At 44.7% G+C, this 12,753-nt stretch overlaps 1 protein-coding gene across 1 annotated transcript; it reads right to left on the bottom strand.

Moving 5' to 3' along the window:
• Nucleotides 1–474: 474 nt before the first annotated feature.
• Nucleotides 475–11,942, bottom strand: LOC142258745 (uncharacterized). The gene is made up of 4 exons (XM_075331356.1): nt 11,841–11,942; nt 11,660–11,757; nt 11,372–11,462; nt 475–1,759 (listed from the first exon to the last, which is right to left on the bottom strand). Exons 1-4 carry the CDS (start codon nt 11,923–11,925, stop codon nt 972–974), a joined length of 1,062 nt encoding a protein of 353 aa, XP_075187471.1. The 5' UTR covers nt 11,926–11,942; the 3' UTR covers nt 475–971.
• Nucleotides 11,943–12,753: the final 811 nt, after the last annotated feature.

Genomic DNA, 12,753 nt, shown 5'->3' with positions numbered 1-12,753 from the left:
GCCGGTCCGGCACGGATCGACTTGGCCAGGAGAACCATCTGTTCTTGGTGCCTTTTTTCCTGCACTTGCAAGGATTGCTGCTGACGTTCCAACGCCCGGAGCAGGTGTGCATTGGTCTGTTGCTGCTGTTCATTAGCCTGTTGTTGCTGTGCATTAGCCTGAGCCAGCTGCTTTAGTATGTCCTCCATGGCGTCACCGGGTTTTGGCTGTAGTATAGCCGCTCGAATCCAGGACATGTGCTACCGGGTCACCAGGGATGGATGCTACACCTCACCGGGCTGGCATGCCCGCATTCTCCACCATATGTGAGGTAGCGTGGTCGGCTGCGCAGCAGAAGACACGGGATCCAGGCATTAAGGTTCACAGCACACGGTTTAATGTCCAAACAAAAGTCCACAACAATATACATGTGCCTCTCCAGCAGAGAACTCAGGGAGTTCTGTTCACTCCCTCACACCCGGCACGCCTGCCCTTGTTCCTGTTTCCATTTAACCCTTCCTTCAGCCTGTAGGGAAACAGCATTAACCCTAGAGTGGATTTACTTTCTATCATGGAGTGAGCACAACCGGGGCGAGACATACCGGCCGTCATAGATAACCCCGGTCACAGTCTCACAATATGTATATTTATTTATTTTCAATTCAATTAACTTCTAACGTGCTTTTCCTTTCTTGTTTACTTACTTGCCTTTGCTTTGACTGTCTCTCTTGCCTTTTCTTGTTCAGTTTGTGATATGGTTTTCCCCCATGTGAATTATTCTTACTGGTCAACAATTATAATTTAAGTAAAACATTTCTCACCTTCTAGGTATGATAATGGATTCCACCTTTGTAAATTTTGTGATGTTTAAAAAAGATGACATTTGTGTGTTAAATATTTCCCTCATTCTAAACATGTCAAGGGTTTCTCCTCTGTATGAATTATTTGGTGTTTAGCATGACTTAAATAATCTGCAAAACATGTCCCACATTCTAAACATGAAAAGGGTTTTGTTCCTGTGTGAATTCTCTGGTGTTTAACAAGATGTGATTTATGGGCAAAACATATCCCACATTCTGAACAGGAAAAAGCTTCTCCCCTGTGTGAGTGCTCTGATGTATAACAAGATATGATTTATCTGCAAAACATCTCCCGCATTCTGAACATGAAAAAGGCTTCTCCCCTGTGTGAGCTCTCTGGTGTCTAACAAGAATTGATTTATCTATAAAACATCTTCCACATTCTGAACATAAAAAAGGCTTCTCCCCTGTGTGAGTTCTTTGGTGTGTAACAAGATATGATTTTTTGTTAAAACATTTCTTACATTCTGAACATGAATATGGCTTCTCCCCCGTGTGAGTTCTCTGATGTGTAACAAAATGTGATTTATGTGCAAAACATCTCCCACATTCTGAACATGAAAAAGGCTTCTCCCCTGTGTGACTTCTGTAATGTGTAACAAGATATGATTTTTTGTTAAAACATTTCCCACATTCTGAACATGAAAATGGCTTCTCCCCTGTGTGAGTTTTTCGGTAACTAACAGACTCTGAAGAAAATATTTTCTCCTTTGTGTGACATTTCTTTTTCTTAATAGTCTGTGATGAATCTGAAGGTAACACTTGTTTAAAAGTATCAGATGATAGACCTTTGCTGTTAAGGGATGATGGTATATCTGGAATAGTGGCATTTACTTCAGTTATATCTTGTGTGGTTTCAAGGTATTCTGATTTAAAAATCGAAGGTATCAGTTGTGCCTCTAATCTCCTGGTACAGTCACCTGCCAAGAATAAAAATTATTTTTAATAATATATTCAAATGTAAGGATGGAATTTATAAAATAGCTTGTAAAGCTGTTACCGGTGTCCCCTCACATTCTTGCGTCCCCGGATGGGACACTGGCACACTTACCATCTTGGCTGCCCAATGGTGGCTTCTGTGTCCATGGTCCCTATCGCCATCTCCCGAGGCATGTACTTACCACGCAGAACTCCTGGGAATGCGCATAGGGATGCATCTATTCTTAAAGGGCCAACGTGCCTTAACCTGGAAGAGCCTCTCAAATTATGGCTGAGAGGCACTAGGTATTTAAGGCATCCTCTCCCTGTGGAGACGTGCTAGTTGTCAAACTCCATTCCATTTGCTGAGTCTTATGCCGTGTGTGCTAACATGTGTCTGTATCCTAGTATCCGCTGTGCCCACTGTACCTGCTGCATCTATCTATGCCAGCTGTGTCTACCATACCTGCTGCATCTATCTATACCAGCTGTGCCTGCCGCATCTGCTGCACCTGTCGTATCAGCCGTATCCATTGCACCTGCTTACACCAGCGTTCAATCTGCACCTGACCACACCAGTGACTGTCAGTATCCAATCCCCGACACCTGGGGTCAGCTGTCGCAGTACCGGGACTCCATGGAATAGCACCTGGCAGCAACCTTCCAGTGCAAGCCTATCCTCACGATCAGAGGCTCTAGTGAAGCCGAGGTAGTCGCTTAGTTATGCCCCTCCTGGTTGTGCCAGTCCTGGGGCCCAGAGGGCCCGCTCCCACTTGCACCAGCAAACATAACAGTTTGCCCAGGCTATGGATCCTGCTGGCTTCAGAACTCCTCAACTTGCAGGTATACAGCAAAAGATGGTCCATCAACAGGAGCAACAAGACCAGATCCTGACCACCTTACAGTCAGTGGACACCCACTTGCAAGCCTTGACACCACAGTCTCCACCTGATTCTGTCCCAGCTGTAGTCCCCATCCCTTCAGTATATCCAGCTCCAATCTTTAGCCCTCGTCTGTCTGCGCCTCTGAGGTTTTTCGGCGACCCCAAGCAATGCAATTCATAAATCAATGCTCCTTGCACTTTGAACTTTGGTCTCATCAGTTCATTTTGGACCCGGCCAAAGTGGCTTTTATGATGTCACACTTGACTGGCGAGTTCCTTGCTTAGAACAATCCAATATGGGAAAGAAGTGATCCTGTTGTCTTAGACCTGCAAACCTTCCAGGGGGTGTTCCGCAAGGTATTCAATGAATCGGGTCAAGATTCCTCTTTAGCATCTTCGCACCTTAGACTTTGCCAGGGCATTCTCACCGTAGGCCACTATACCATCCGTTTCCACACCTTGACCTCCAAACTAGGCTGGAATAATGAGGCTGCATTCTGGGAGGGTCTGTCCAGAAGATTAAAGGATAAACTGGCCGGCTGAGATGTGCATTCTTCTTTGGACGATTTGGTATCTCTGGCTATTTACATCAATATCCGGTTCCAAAAATGCTCCACAGAGGTGAACTGTGAGAGGAGATCGTTGCGACTGGCTCCTACCATTCAGAGACCCCCCATGCTGTGATCTGCATTTCCCACTGCTTCCCCTTAACACATGGAGGTAGATAGTGTAAATCTGGCAAAGCCTCTTCCGGTGGACCATCGCACCACAGAGGGATGCTTTTACTGATCCTACTCACCTGATCCATTTCAGTCTTTTGAAGCAAGGAAACCTCCAAGCCTAGCGTCCGTAGAAGAGGCTACCCTAGGTAAGAGCAAGTCCTCTCCGTCCTTATCCATTTCTGTATCCTGTGGCAGCTCCTGATTCAATGAGTTGGACTGCCCTATCTGGACGCCGGATCAGCCGGAAACTTCATACAAGAGGCCATTGTGGTTCAGTGACAGATTCCCATCCAACAACTTCAAGCTCCCATAGCAGTGTTGTCTGTGGATGGAAAACATCTGTCCAAGGCTATCCTGTTTGTCTCCAAGCAAGTTGAGCTCTAGGTGGGAATGCTGCACTCAGAAAAGATCATCTTTTACTTGCTTCTAGGGCTGTTGCGCCGACTGCCACTGGGTCTAACCTAGCTTCAGATCAACAAGCCTGTCTTTGACAGGAGATCCGCAAAGGTGTTCAGATGGGGTCAGTTCCATTTGTCCCTCAAATCTTCTGGGTCTACACACTGGGCCTACGTGGATATCTACGACAAGAAGGAGGATGAAACTCTACCTCCACATAGGGCAATCATATGGCCTATCGACTTACTTCCTGGTTCTTCACTTCCCTGCCGCTGTAGCTATTCTATGTCCTAGGTGGAGACCCAATCCATGTCTGAGTAAATCAAGGAGAATCTGGCAAGGGGATTTATCCAGAAGTCCTCCTCAACGGCCAGAGCTGGGTTCTTCTTTGTAAAGAAAAAGGATGATTCACTGCAACCCTGCATAGATTACAGAGGTCTCAACCAAATTATGGTCAAGGATAAGTATCAACTGATGCTTATACCGGAATTGCTCGAACATCTCCGAGGTTCCAGGATCTTCTCTAAGCTTGACCTCCGTGGTGCATACAACTATGTTCGTGTGACAAATGGAAGACTGCCTTTCATACCAGTGACGGCCACTATGAGTATCGGGTAATACCATTAGAGCTCTGGTGATTTATCAGGAATTTGTGAACGATATCTTCTGAGATCTGCTCTAGTCATGCATAGACATGTACTTGGACTATATTCTTTTCTCTCCCGATTTGTCAATGCACAGAAGGAGTTTTTGCAAGGTTCTACAAAGGCTGAGGAGAATAGTTTATATGCCAAATTCGAGAAGTACCTTATTGAAAGGAATTCCCTTCCCTTCCTGGGATACATAATCTCTGACAACGGTTTGAAGATAGATCCAGAGAGGTTGGCGACGGTTCTGAAGTGGTCTTGTCCTGATTGAGTGAAGGTTATTCAGCGGTTCCTGGGTTTTGCCAATTATTACTGCAAATTCATTTGGCAATTCTTGTCACTGATTCTCTCTATTATGGCCCTAACAAGCAAATCCCAAGATGTGGGCTTCTGAAGCAGAGAGTACATTTATTGCCCTCAAGCAGGCCTTCTCATCGGCTCCAGCACTGCAAAGGCCGGAGATTAACAGAAAGTTCTTTGAAGTGGATGCTTCATCCTCCAAGGCCAGTGTGATGCTCACGCAGAAGTTGGCTTCCGGTAGGAGGGTAACTTGCTGTTTCTTCTCCAAGTCCTTCTCTACTCCTGAGTGTAACTACTTGATTGGTGACTGAGAAATGTTTGTGATTAAGATGGCTCTGGAGGTGTTGTGATACATACTGGCAGGAGCGGTGCATCCCGTTGTCATCTGCACGAACCACAAAAACTTGGCTTACATGGATGTCAGCTCAGAGGCTGAATCTGCGCTAAGCCCGATGCTTGCTGTTCTTCGACCATTTTGACTTTGCTCTACATTTCTGGCTGGCTGAAAAGAACGTCAAGGCGCATGCAATCCAGATCCTTTCTGTTGGCCGACCATTAGGAAGAATCTGAACATATTATTGAGCGTTTCAAAATGCTCACAGTAGCTCTAGTAAGCATGTATCAGGTACCACATGGAAAGACGTTCATGGTGGAGGTGGACAGAAAGCATGTGCTGCAATATTGTCACTCCTCTAAGCTGGCTAGTTACATTAGTTAGCGGAAAACTCTGCTCATCCGGCGGCACTACTGGTGGCCAACGCTGCGTAAAGATAGTGAAAATTGTCTCAGCCTGTCCCTCGTGTGCTTGCAATAAGACCCCTAAGAAGCTTCCAACTAGATCACTACTACCTCTACCTGGCTGGCCTCTCCTTGGCAACACAGATCTATGAACTTTATCATCGACCTGCCGGTGTCCTCGGTTACTCTGTCACCTGGGTAGTAGTTGACAGATTCTCTAAAATGACCCACTTAACTCCATTATCAGGTCTTCCTTCTGCTCCTGTGCTCACCGAGCAATTCATCTAGCACATCTTCCACCTGCATGGCCTTATTTTCCATTGTGTCTGATAGGAGTCCAATTCACATCTCAGTCTGGAGTGCTCCCTATATGCTGCAGGATGTCACCTTGGACTTCTCATCGGCCTACTATCCGCAGTCTAACAACCAAGTGGAGCGGGTCAACCAGGTCCTGACAAATTTCCTGTGGCACTTAGTCAACAAACACCACAGTAATTGGGTCAAACTTCTACGATGGGTGAAGTTCTCCTATAATAATCATGCGAGTCCTCCGCTAACTCTTCAGTCCTCATAGTATGTTTTCATCAGCCTAAAATCCCTTTCCCTGTGGTAATCACCTCCAGCAACCCTGCGGCCGATGTTCTTGTCAAGGGGTTGTCCGAAGACTCGGCAGAGACAAAGGCCTCCCTTAAGCAGTCCTCCATCAGGATGAAAATGCATGTAGATAAAAGAAGCCAGGTTCATCCTATGTTTGGTCCTAGAGACAAGTTCGGGCACTGTTTTAGATATGTCCACTTCAAGACAACTTCCTACAGATTTGGTTCCTGCTTTATTGATCCTTTTGAGGTGCTTTGCCTCTTTGCAGATGCCAAACTCCTTCCATGTGTCTTTCCTCAAGCCTGTCATCCTGTGTCACTACTTAAAAAATCCTAGTACCCTGTCTTCACCGGTCAGTGTGGAAAACGTCTTTGAGGCAAAAGACATCCTTGTCATGAAAAAGGTGAAATATAAAACCCTCATTTTGGTTGTTTGGGTTGGGTTTGGTCCTGAGGGCAGGTCATTGGAGCCCAAGGAGAAGAATATCAATGCCCCTCTTTTTCTAAAGAGATTCCTTTCAGACCTAAAAAATGTGGTGGTGTAAAGTGGGAGTGGCTACTGTAACGCTGTTCCCAGTTTCCCTGCAGTATCCTGCCACCTGTCCCTGGCAGGGCCGAAAGCACACTCAACCTTCTGGCCGTACAGCGATAGATTCCGCGTCCTCGGTCCCTGTCACAGTCTCCCAGGGCCTGCAAACATCATGGGAGTATGCTCCGAGTGCAGGTGAGCGCACACCTATTCTTAATGGACCAGCATGCCTTTGGCTGAGAGGCACTAGGTAGTTAAGACATCCTCCACCTATGGGAGGTGCCTGGGTAACGTGGTATATCCTTAGAGATGCGTTGCTAGTTGTCAGGTCCCGTTCTGTTTGCTGAGTCTTATGCTGTGTGTGCGAACACGTGTCTGTAAAATGATTGATTGTTCTCAGTGAGAGAAACAAAATTATAATCTTGTTGTGATACCTTTTAATGGCTAACTAAAATAAAATAAAATGATGTTACAAAGCAAGCTTTCGAGACATCTCAGGTCTCTTCCTCAGGCATGGTAACATCATTTTATTTTATTTTAGTTAGCTATTAAAAGGTATCACAGCAAAATTATAGTTTACCATGCCTGAGGAAGAGACCTGAGATATCTCGAAAGCTTGCTTTGTACCATATTTTATTTTATTTTAGTTAGCCATTAAAAGGTATCACAACAAGATTATAATTTTGTTTCTCTCACTGAGAACAATCAATCATTTTACAACTGGCTAACACGGTACCAAAACCTTTTCTCTTGTATCCTACACCGTGTGCAGAATTATTAGGCAAGTTGTATTTTAGAGGATTTTTTTATTATTGATCAACAACTATGTTCTCAATCAACCCAAAAGACTCATAAATATTAAAGCTTAATATTTTTGGAAGTTGGAGTGGATTTTTTTTAGATTTGGCTATCTTATGAAGATATCTGTTTGTGCAGGTAACTATTACTGTGCAGAATTATTAGGCAACTTAATAAAAACCAAATATATTCCCATGTCAATTGTTTATTTTCACCAGGTAAACCAATATAACTGCACAAAATTTAGAAATAAACATTTCTGACATGCAAAAACAAACCCCCAAAAAATTAGTGACCAATATTGCCATCTTTCTTTATGATGACACTCAACAGCCTACCATCCATAGATTCTGTCAGTTGCTTGATCTGTTTACGACCAACATTGCGTGCAGCAGCCACCACAGCCTCCCAGACACTGTTCTGAGAGGTGTACTGTTTTCCCTCCCTGTAGATCTTACATTTTATGAGACCATAGGTTCTCTATGGGGTTCAGATCAGGTGAAAAAGAGGCAATGTCATTATTTTTTCATCTTTTAGACCTTTACTGGCCAGCCACGCTGTGGAGTACTTGGATGCATGTGATGGAGCATTGTCCTGCATGAAAATCATCTTTGTCTTGAACGATTTTGTCCTGCATGAAAATCATCCTTGTCTTGAATGATACCGACTTCTTCCTGTACCACTGCTTGAAGACGTTGTCTTTCAGAAACTGGCAGTAGGTCTGGGAGTTGAGCTTCACTCCCTCCTCAACCCAAAAAGGTCCCACAAGTTCATCTTTGATAATACCAGCCCATACCAGTACCCCACCTCCATCTTGCTGGCCTCTGAGTCGGAGTGGAGCTCTCTGACCTTTACCGATCAAGCCTCTGGCCCATCCATCTGGACCATCAAGAGTCACTCTCATTTCATCAGTCCATAAAACCTTTGAAAAATCAGTCTTAAGATATTTCTTGGCCCAGTCTTGATGTTTTATCTTATGTTTCTTGTTCAAAGGTGGTCATTTTTCAGCCTTCCTTACCTTCACCATGTCCCTGAGTATGGCACACCTTGTGCTTTTTGATACTCCAGTAACGCTGCAGCTCTGAAATATGGCGAAACTTGTGACAAATTGCATCTTGGCAGCTTCGTGCTTGATTTTCCTCAATTCATGGGCAGTTATTTTGCGCCTTTTTTGCCCAACACGCTTCTTGCGACCTTGTTGGCTATTTGCCGTGAAACGCTTGATTGTTCTGTGATCACGCTTCAAAAGTTTGGCAATTTGAAGACTGCTGCATCCCTCTGCAAGACAGCTCACAATTATGGACTTTTCACAGCCCGTCAAATCTCTCTTCTGACCCATTTTGCCAAAGGAAAGGAAGTTGCCCAATAATTAGGCACACCTTATATAGGGTGTTGATGTCATTACAACACACCCCTCCTCATTACAGAGATGCACTTCACCTGATTTACTTAATTGGTTGTTGGCTCTCAAACCTATACAGCTTGGACTAGGACAATATGTATAAAAAGTATCATGTGATCAAAATGCTCATTTGCGTAATAGGTCTGCACACAGTGTAGTATGCACTGTGCCCGGTGGACCTGCTTCATCTATTTATACCAGATTTGCCTGCCAAACCTGCAGTGACTGTCAGTATCATTTCCCCGAACCCTGGGGCCAGCTGTCACAGTACATTGACTCCTTGGAGTAACACCTGGAAACTACCTTCTAGCACAAGCCTATCCTCACCATCAAAGGCTCTAGTGAAGACGAGGAAGTCGCTTAGTTATGCCCCTCAGAGACCTCAGAACAGGAACCAGTAGACCATGATGTTCAACCCTCTTTGTTGATTTTCCCTCTTGTATATGTGAATAATAAGCCATCAAATAAAGTTTTGAAGGCTAAAATTATACCAAACTCTTACTCCATCAGTGGATAAATGGAGGGTTTCCACAATGGTTGTAGCCGAGACTCTTGATTATAAGGAGATCAGGCTTCTGTAGAGTCAAAATAGTCATTTACACTAAAGCAGAATACGGTAAATGCTATTTACTGACTATATGTTGTGGAATCACTATTTGTTTTAAGAGCATTCAAATGCAATGTTTGATCCCTTCTAATTCTTTTAAATGTTTGGAGAATCTCAGTTTTTTTTTGTTTTTTTGTAAAGGGAACCTATCACCAGCTTTTACCTTTATAACCTGCGGCCACCACCAGTGAGCCCTTATATACAGCATTCTAGAACACTGTATATAAGAGCCCAGGCCACTCTGCAGAACATAAAAAAAGACCTTTATTATACTCACCTTGGGGGTAGTGGAGTCCAATGGGCGTTGCTGCTCTTGTCCGATGCCCGCTCCATCTTGTGCGATTGCTGTCTTCCTTGCCAGCTCCATGTGGATGACACGTCCTATTTCAGCCACACAGAGGCCTCCATGTGAATGAATTTGATCTGTCCTGCTGAAGGCAGATCAATCTATTGTAGTGCGCATGGAAGACTTTGTGTTGATGTACTAGGATGCGTCATCGACACAAAGCTGGGATGGAGGACTGCAATCGCACAAGATGGAGGAGGCGCCGGACCGAGAGCAGCGATGTCAATTGCACCCGACCGTCCTCTAGGTGCATATAATGAAGGTCTTTTTTACATTCTGCAGAGCGGCCTGAGCTGTTATATACAGTATTCTAGAATGCTGTATATAAGGGCTCATTGGTTCTGGCCACAGGTTATAAGGGAAAAATCTGGTGAGAAGTTCCCTTTAAATAAAAGGAAAACATCAACTTAACAATACAACTAACAAAGTAGAATATGCCACTGAAAAAAAAAATAATCTCAGAAACAGTGGGATCAGATTAAGCATTACAAAGGTGTTACCATGTAAAGTGACAGATGCCAGATTGGAGAAATGGGGCCTGGATAGGAGCAGAAAACCGGCTGCAGTGGAAAGTCATGAAATAAGAGCGGCTTTGGTACTAACTACTATAGAGAAAACTGTGACTATAGACAATAACACATCTACTAAAATGACCGCCCTCCACCCCGACAGCCTTCACCGTCAGTGATTTAGCAACTAGACGTGACACATCTGGAGTAATTACAGTATGTGGCTCGGGGGCTCTCGGCAATCCAAACTATTGTAGGGGCCAATATCTTCTGTCAGATGAGTTTCTTGAAGAAATATTAGACATTTACTTTCTGTCTCTCGGACAAGTATCTTTTTAATTTCTAATTAAATTTTGGAAATCCTGTGTGTGGGCTGCCCGGCCTCTATGTACCCACTGTGGGGTAATTCTAACCTCCCTCATATGTTACAGTTACCCTGTGCCGAAATTTGGATAAAAGCGCCCTTATCAGCACATTCATCAGAAGGGAGAGAAGGAAGATCCATCAATAAGATGCAGATTCTAGGAAGATGCAGTCATTGCTCTCAGTGGAGAAACAATAAGAATCTTGTAGTTATGATACTTATTAATGGAGAACAAAAATAAAATAAACGATGTTACAAAGCAAGCTTTCCAGACTACTGAGGTCTCTTCATCAGCTACAAGATTATTATTTTGTTTCTCCCACTGAGAGCAATCAATCTTTATTCACCTGGAGAACACGGCACCAAACTAAGAATCTAGGAGGTCACCAGCATCATTACCCTCCGCTTTCTCTTAGGGGTCCACCATACAGATTAGATTCTTCTTCCCATGATTTTCTAAGTTGTCTGCACATTCTATGTACGCTGTCATTTGGGTTTGCAGATTAAAAATTTTGGGCAGCTAAGGGTCAATATCTTCTAATTTCAGTGGATAAGGTGGATCCTAACTGAAACATTTGGCTGATACAAATCTCACTCCAACAGAAGGGCGTCCAATGCCCAAAATAATGGGGACAGTTTTGGGTGGAGGAGCATGTGGGGGTCTAGCAGGAGAATGGTGACCATTTGATAAGGCCGGACTACAACCCTGATAAAGCAGCCACAGCCGGTGACTGAGAAGAATCTGTGACTTCTCTGCATTTAGTGGTCACTACTCACCTGGGCGGTTATCTGTAGAAATCTCCTCTTTACTCCGCTCATCACCCCTCACATAAGTCTCTGTAGTATTAATATGGGGCAGATCTTCCCCCTGAAACAAATATTGTAAAAGTCACAGTCAAATGGAGAAGTCCCATCTATGATCAGCTCTAATCCTGCCATCTCCACCGCTCTCATTACACAAGTATAACACATATAATACTGGAGGATAAAACAAGACTGAGCACAAGACCTCCACAGCCGTCTACACATCATAGGGAGATTTTATGGCACCTTCTCTCCATCTACCTGATGATGCTGAGGAACATCGGGATCTTCTTGGTTACAGTCCTGTGGGAGAAGAGGACGGGGACATCTCTCTGGTGTTGTCCTCTTACTGGATAGAACTGGAGGAGACACATACAGGGGCTGAATTCATTCCTTACATACAGATAATTATAGGCCGTGTGTATTTAGTCCTGTCTATTACCTGGTGATGTGAGGGGCTGGGGAACCTCCATCATGACGTCCTTGTACAGATCTTTGTGTCCTTCTAAATACTCCCACTCCTCCATGGAGAAATAGACGGTGACGTCCTGACACCTTATAGGAACCTGACACATACAATGATACCGTCACCCCCGATCCCTTCATAGCGTTACTGTATAATGTCCCAGCATTCCCAGCAGTGTCACCTCTCCAGTCAGCAGCTCAATCATCTTGTAGGTGAGTTCTAGGATCTTCTGGTCATTGATGTCCTCATGTATCGGGGGGTGAGGTGGAGGCCCCGTGATTGGGCTCAGGGGTCTTCCCCATCCCTCAGACACAGGGGCCTGACAGCGGTCACTAGAGGTCTTCTTCACTACTGTGTAATCCTGATTATGGAGAGACACAGTAATAAATCTCACTCCAGACATTTCCAGAGTCCTCACCTCTCCAGTTCTGTCCATCTGTTATTGCCATAGATAAGAATGATGTAATGTGACGTCATCAGAATCTCTCACCTCTCCAGTAAGCCGGAAGAGGATCTCTAGGGTGAGGTGTAATATCCTCTCCGCCATCTTGTCCCTGTCCATATCCATCCTTCACGGGGCAATCAGGAGAATTCTCTTCTATAGAAGATCTCCACTGAGAGGATCCGATATTGTAGGGACCTGAATGGGGAGAAGATGACGATGTAACATCATAACGAATCCGCTGTAATAATACAATTACTGGAGAGAATAAGGGGAAACATATAATGAGAGCATTCTGGGGGAACATTATACTGTGTGGAGGGCAGAAAGGGGCCGAGGACTGAGGGCAGAAAAGGGCCGAGGACCGAGGGCAGAAAGGGGCCGAGGACCGAGGGCAGAAAGGGGCCGAGGACTGAGGGCAGAAAGGGGCGAAAACCGAGGGCAGAA

This window comes from Anomaloglossus baeobatrachus (genome assembly GCF_048569485.1).
Source record: "Anomaloglossus baeobatrachus isolate aAnoBae1 chromosome 5 unlocalized genomic scaffold, aAnoBae1.hap1 SUPER_5_unloc_1, whole genome shotgun sequence".
In the NCBI taxonomy this organism is placed as follows: Eukaryota; Metazoa; Chordata; class Amphibia; order Anura; family Aromobatidae; genus Anomaloglossus; species Anomaloglossus baeobatrachus.
The sequence above is the reverse complement of the archived record's forward strand: the minus strand, read 5'-3'. Positions and strand labels throughout refer to the sequence as shown.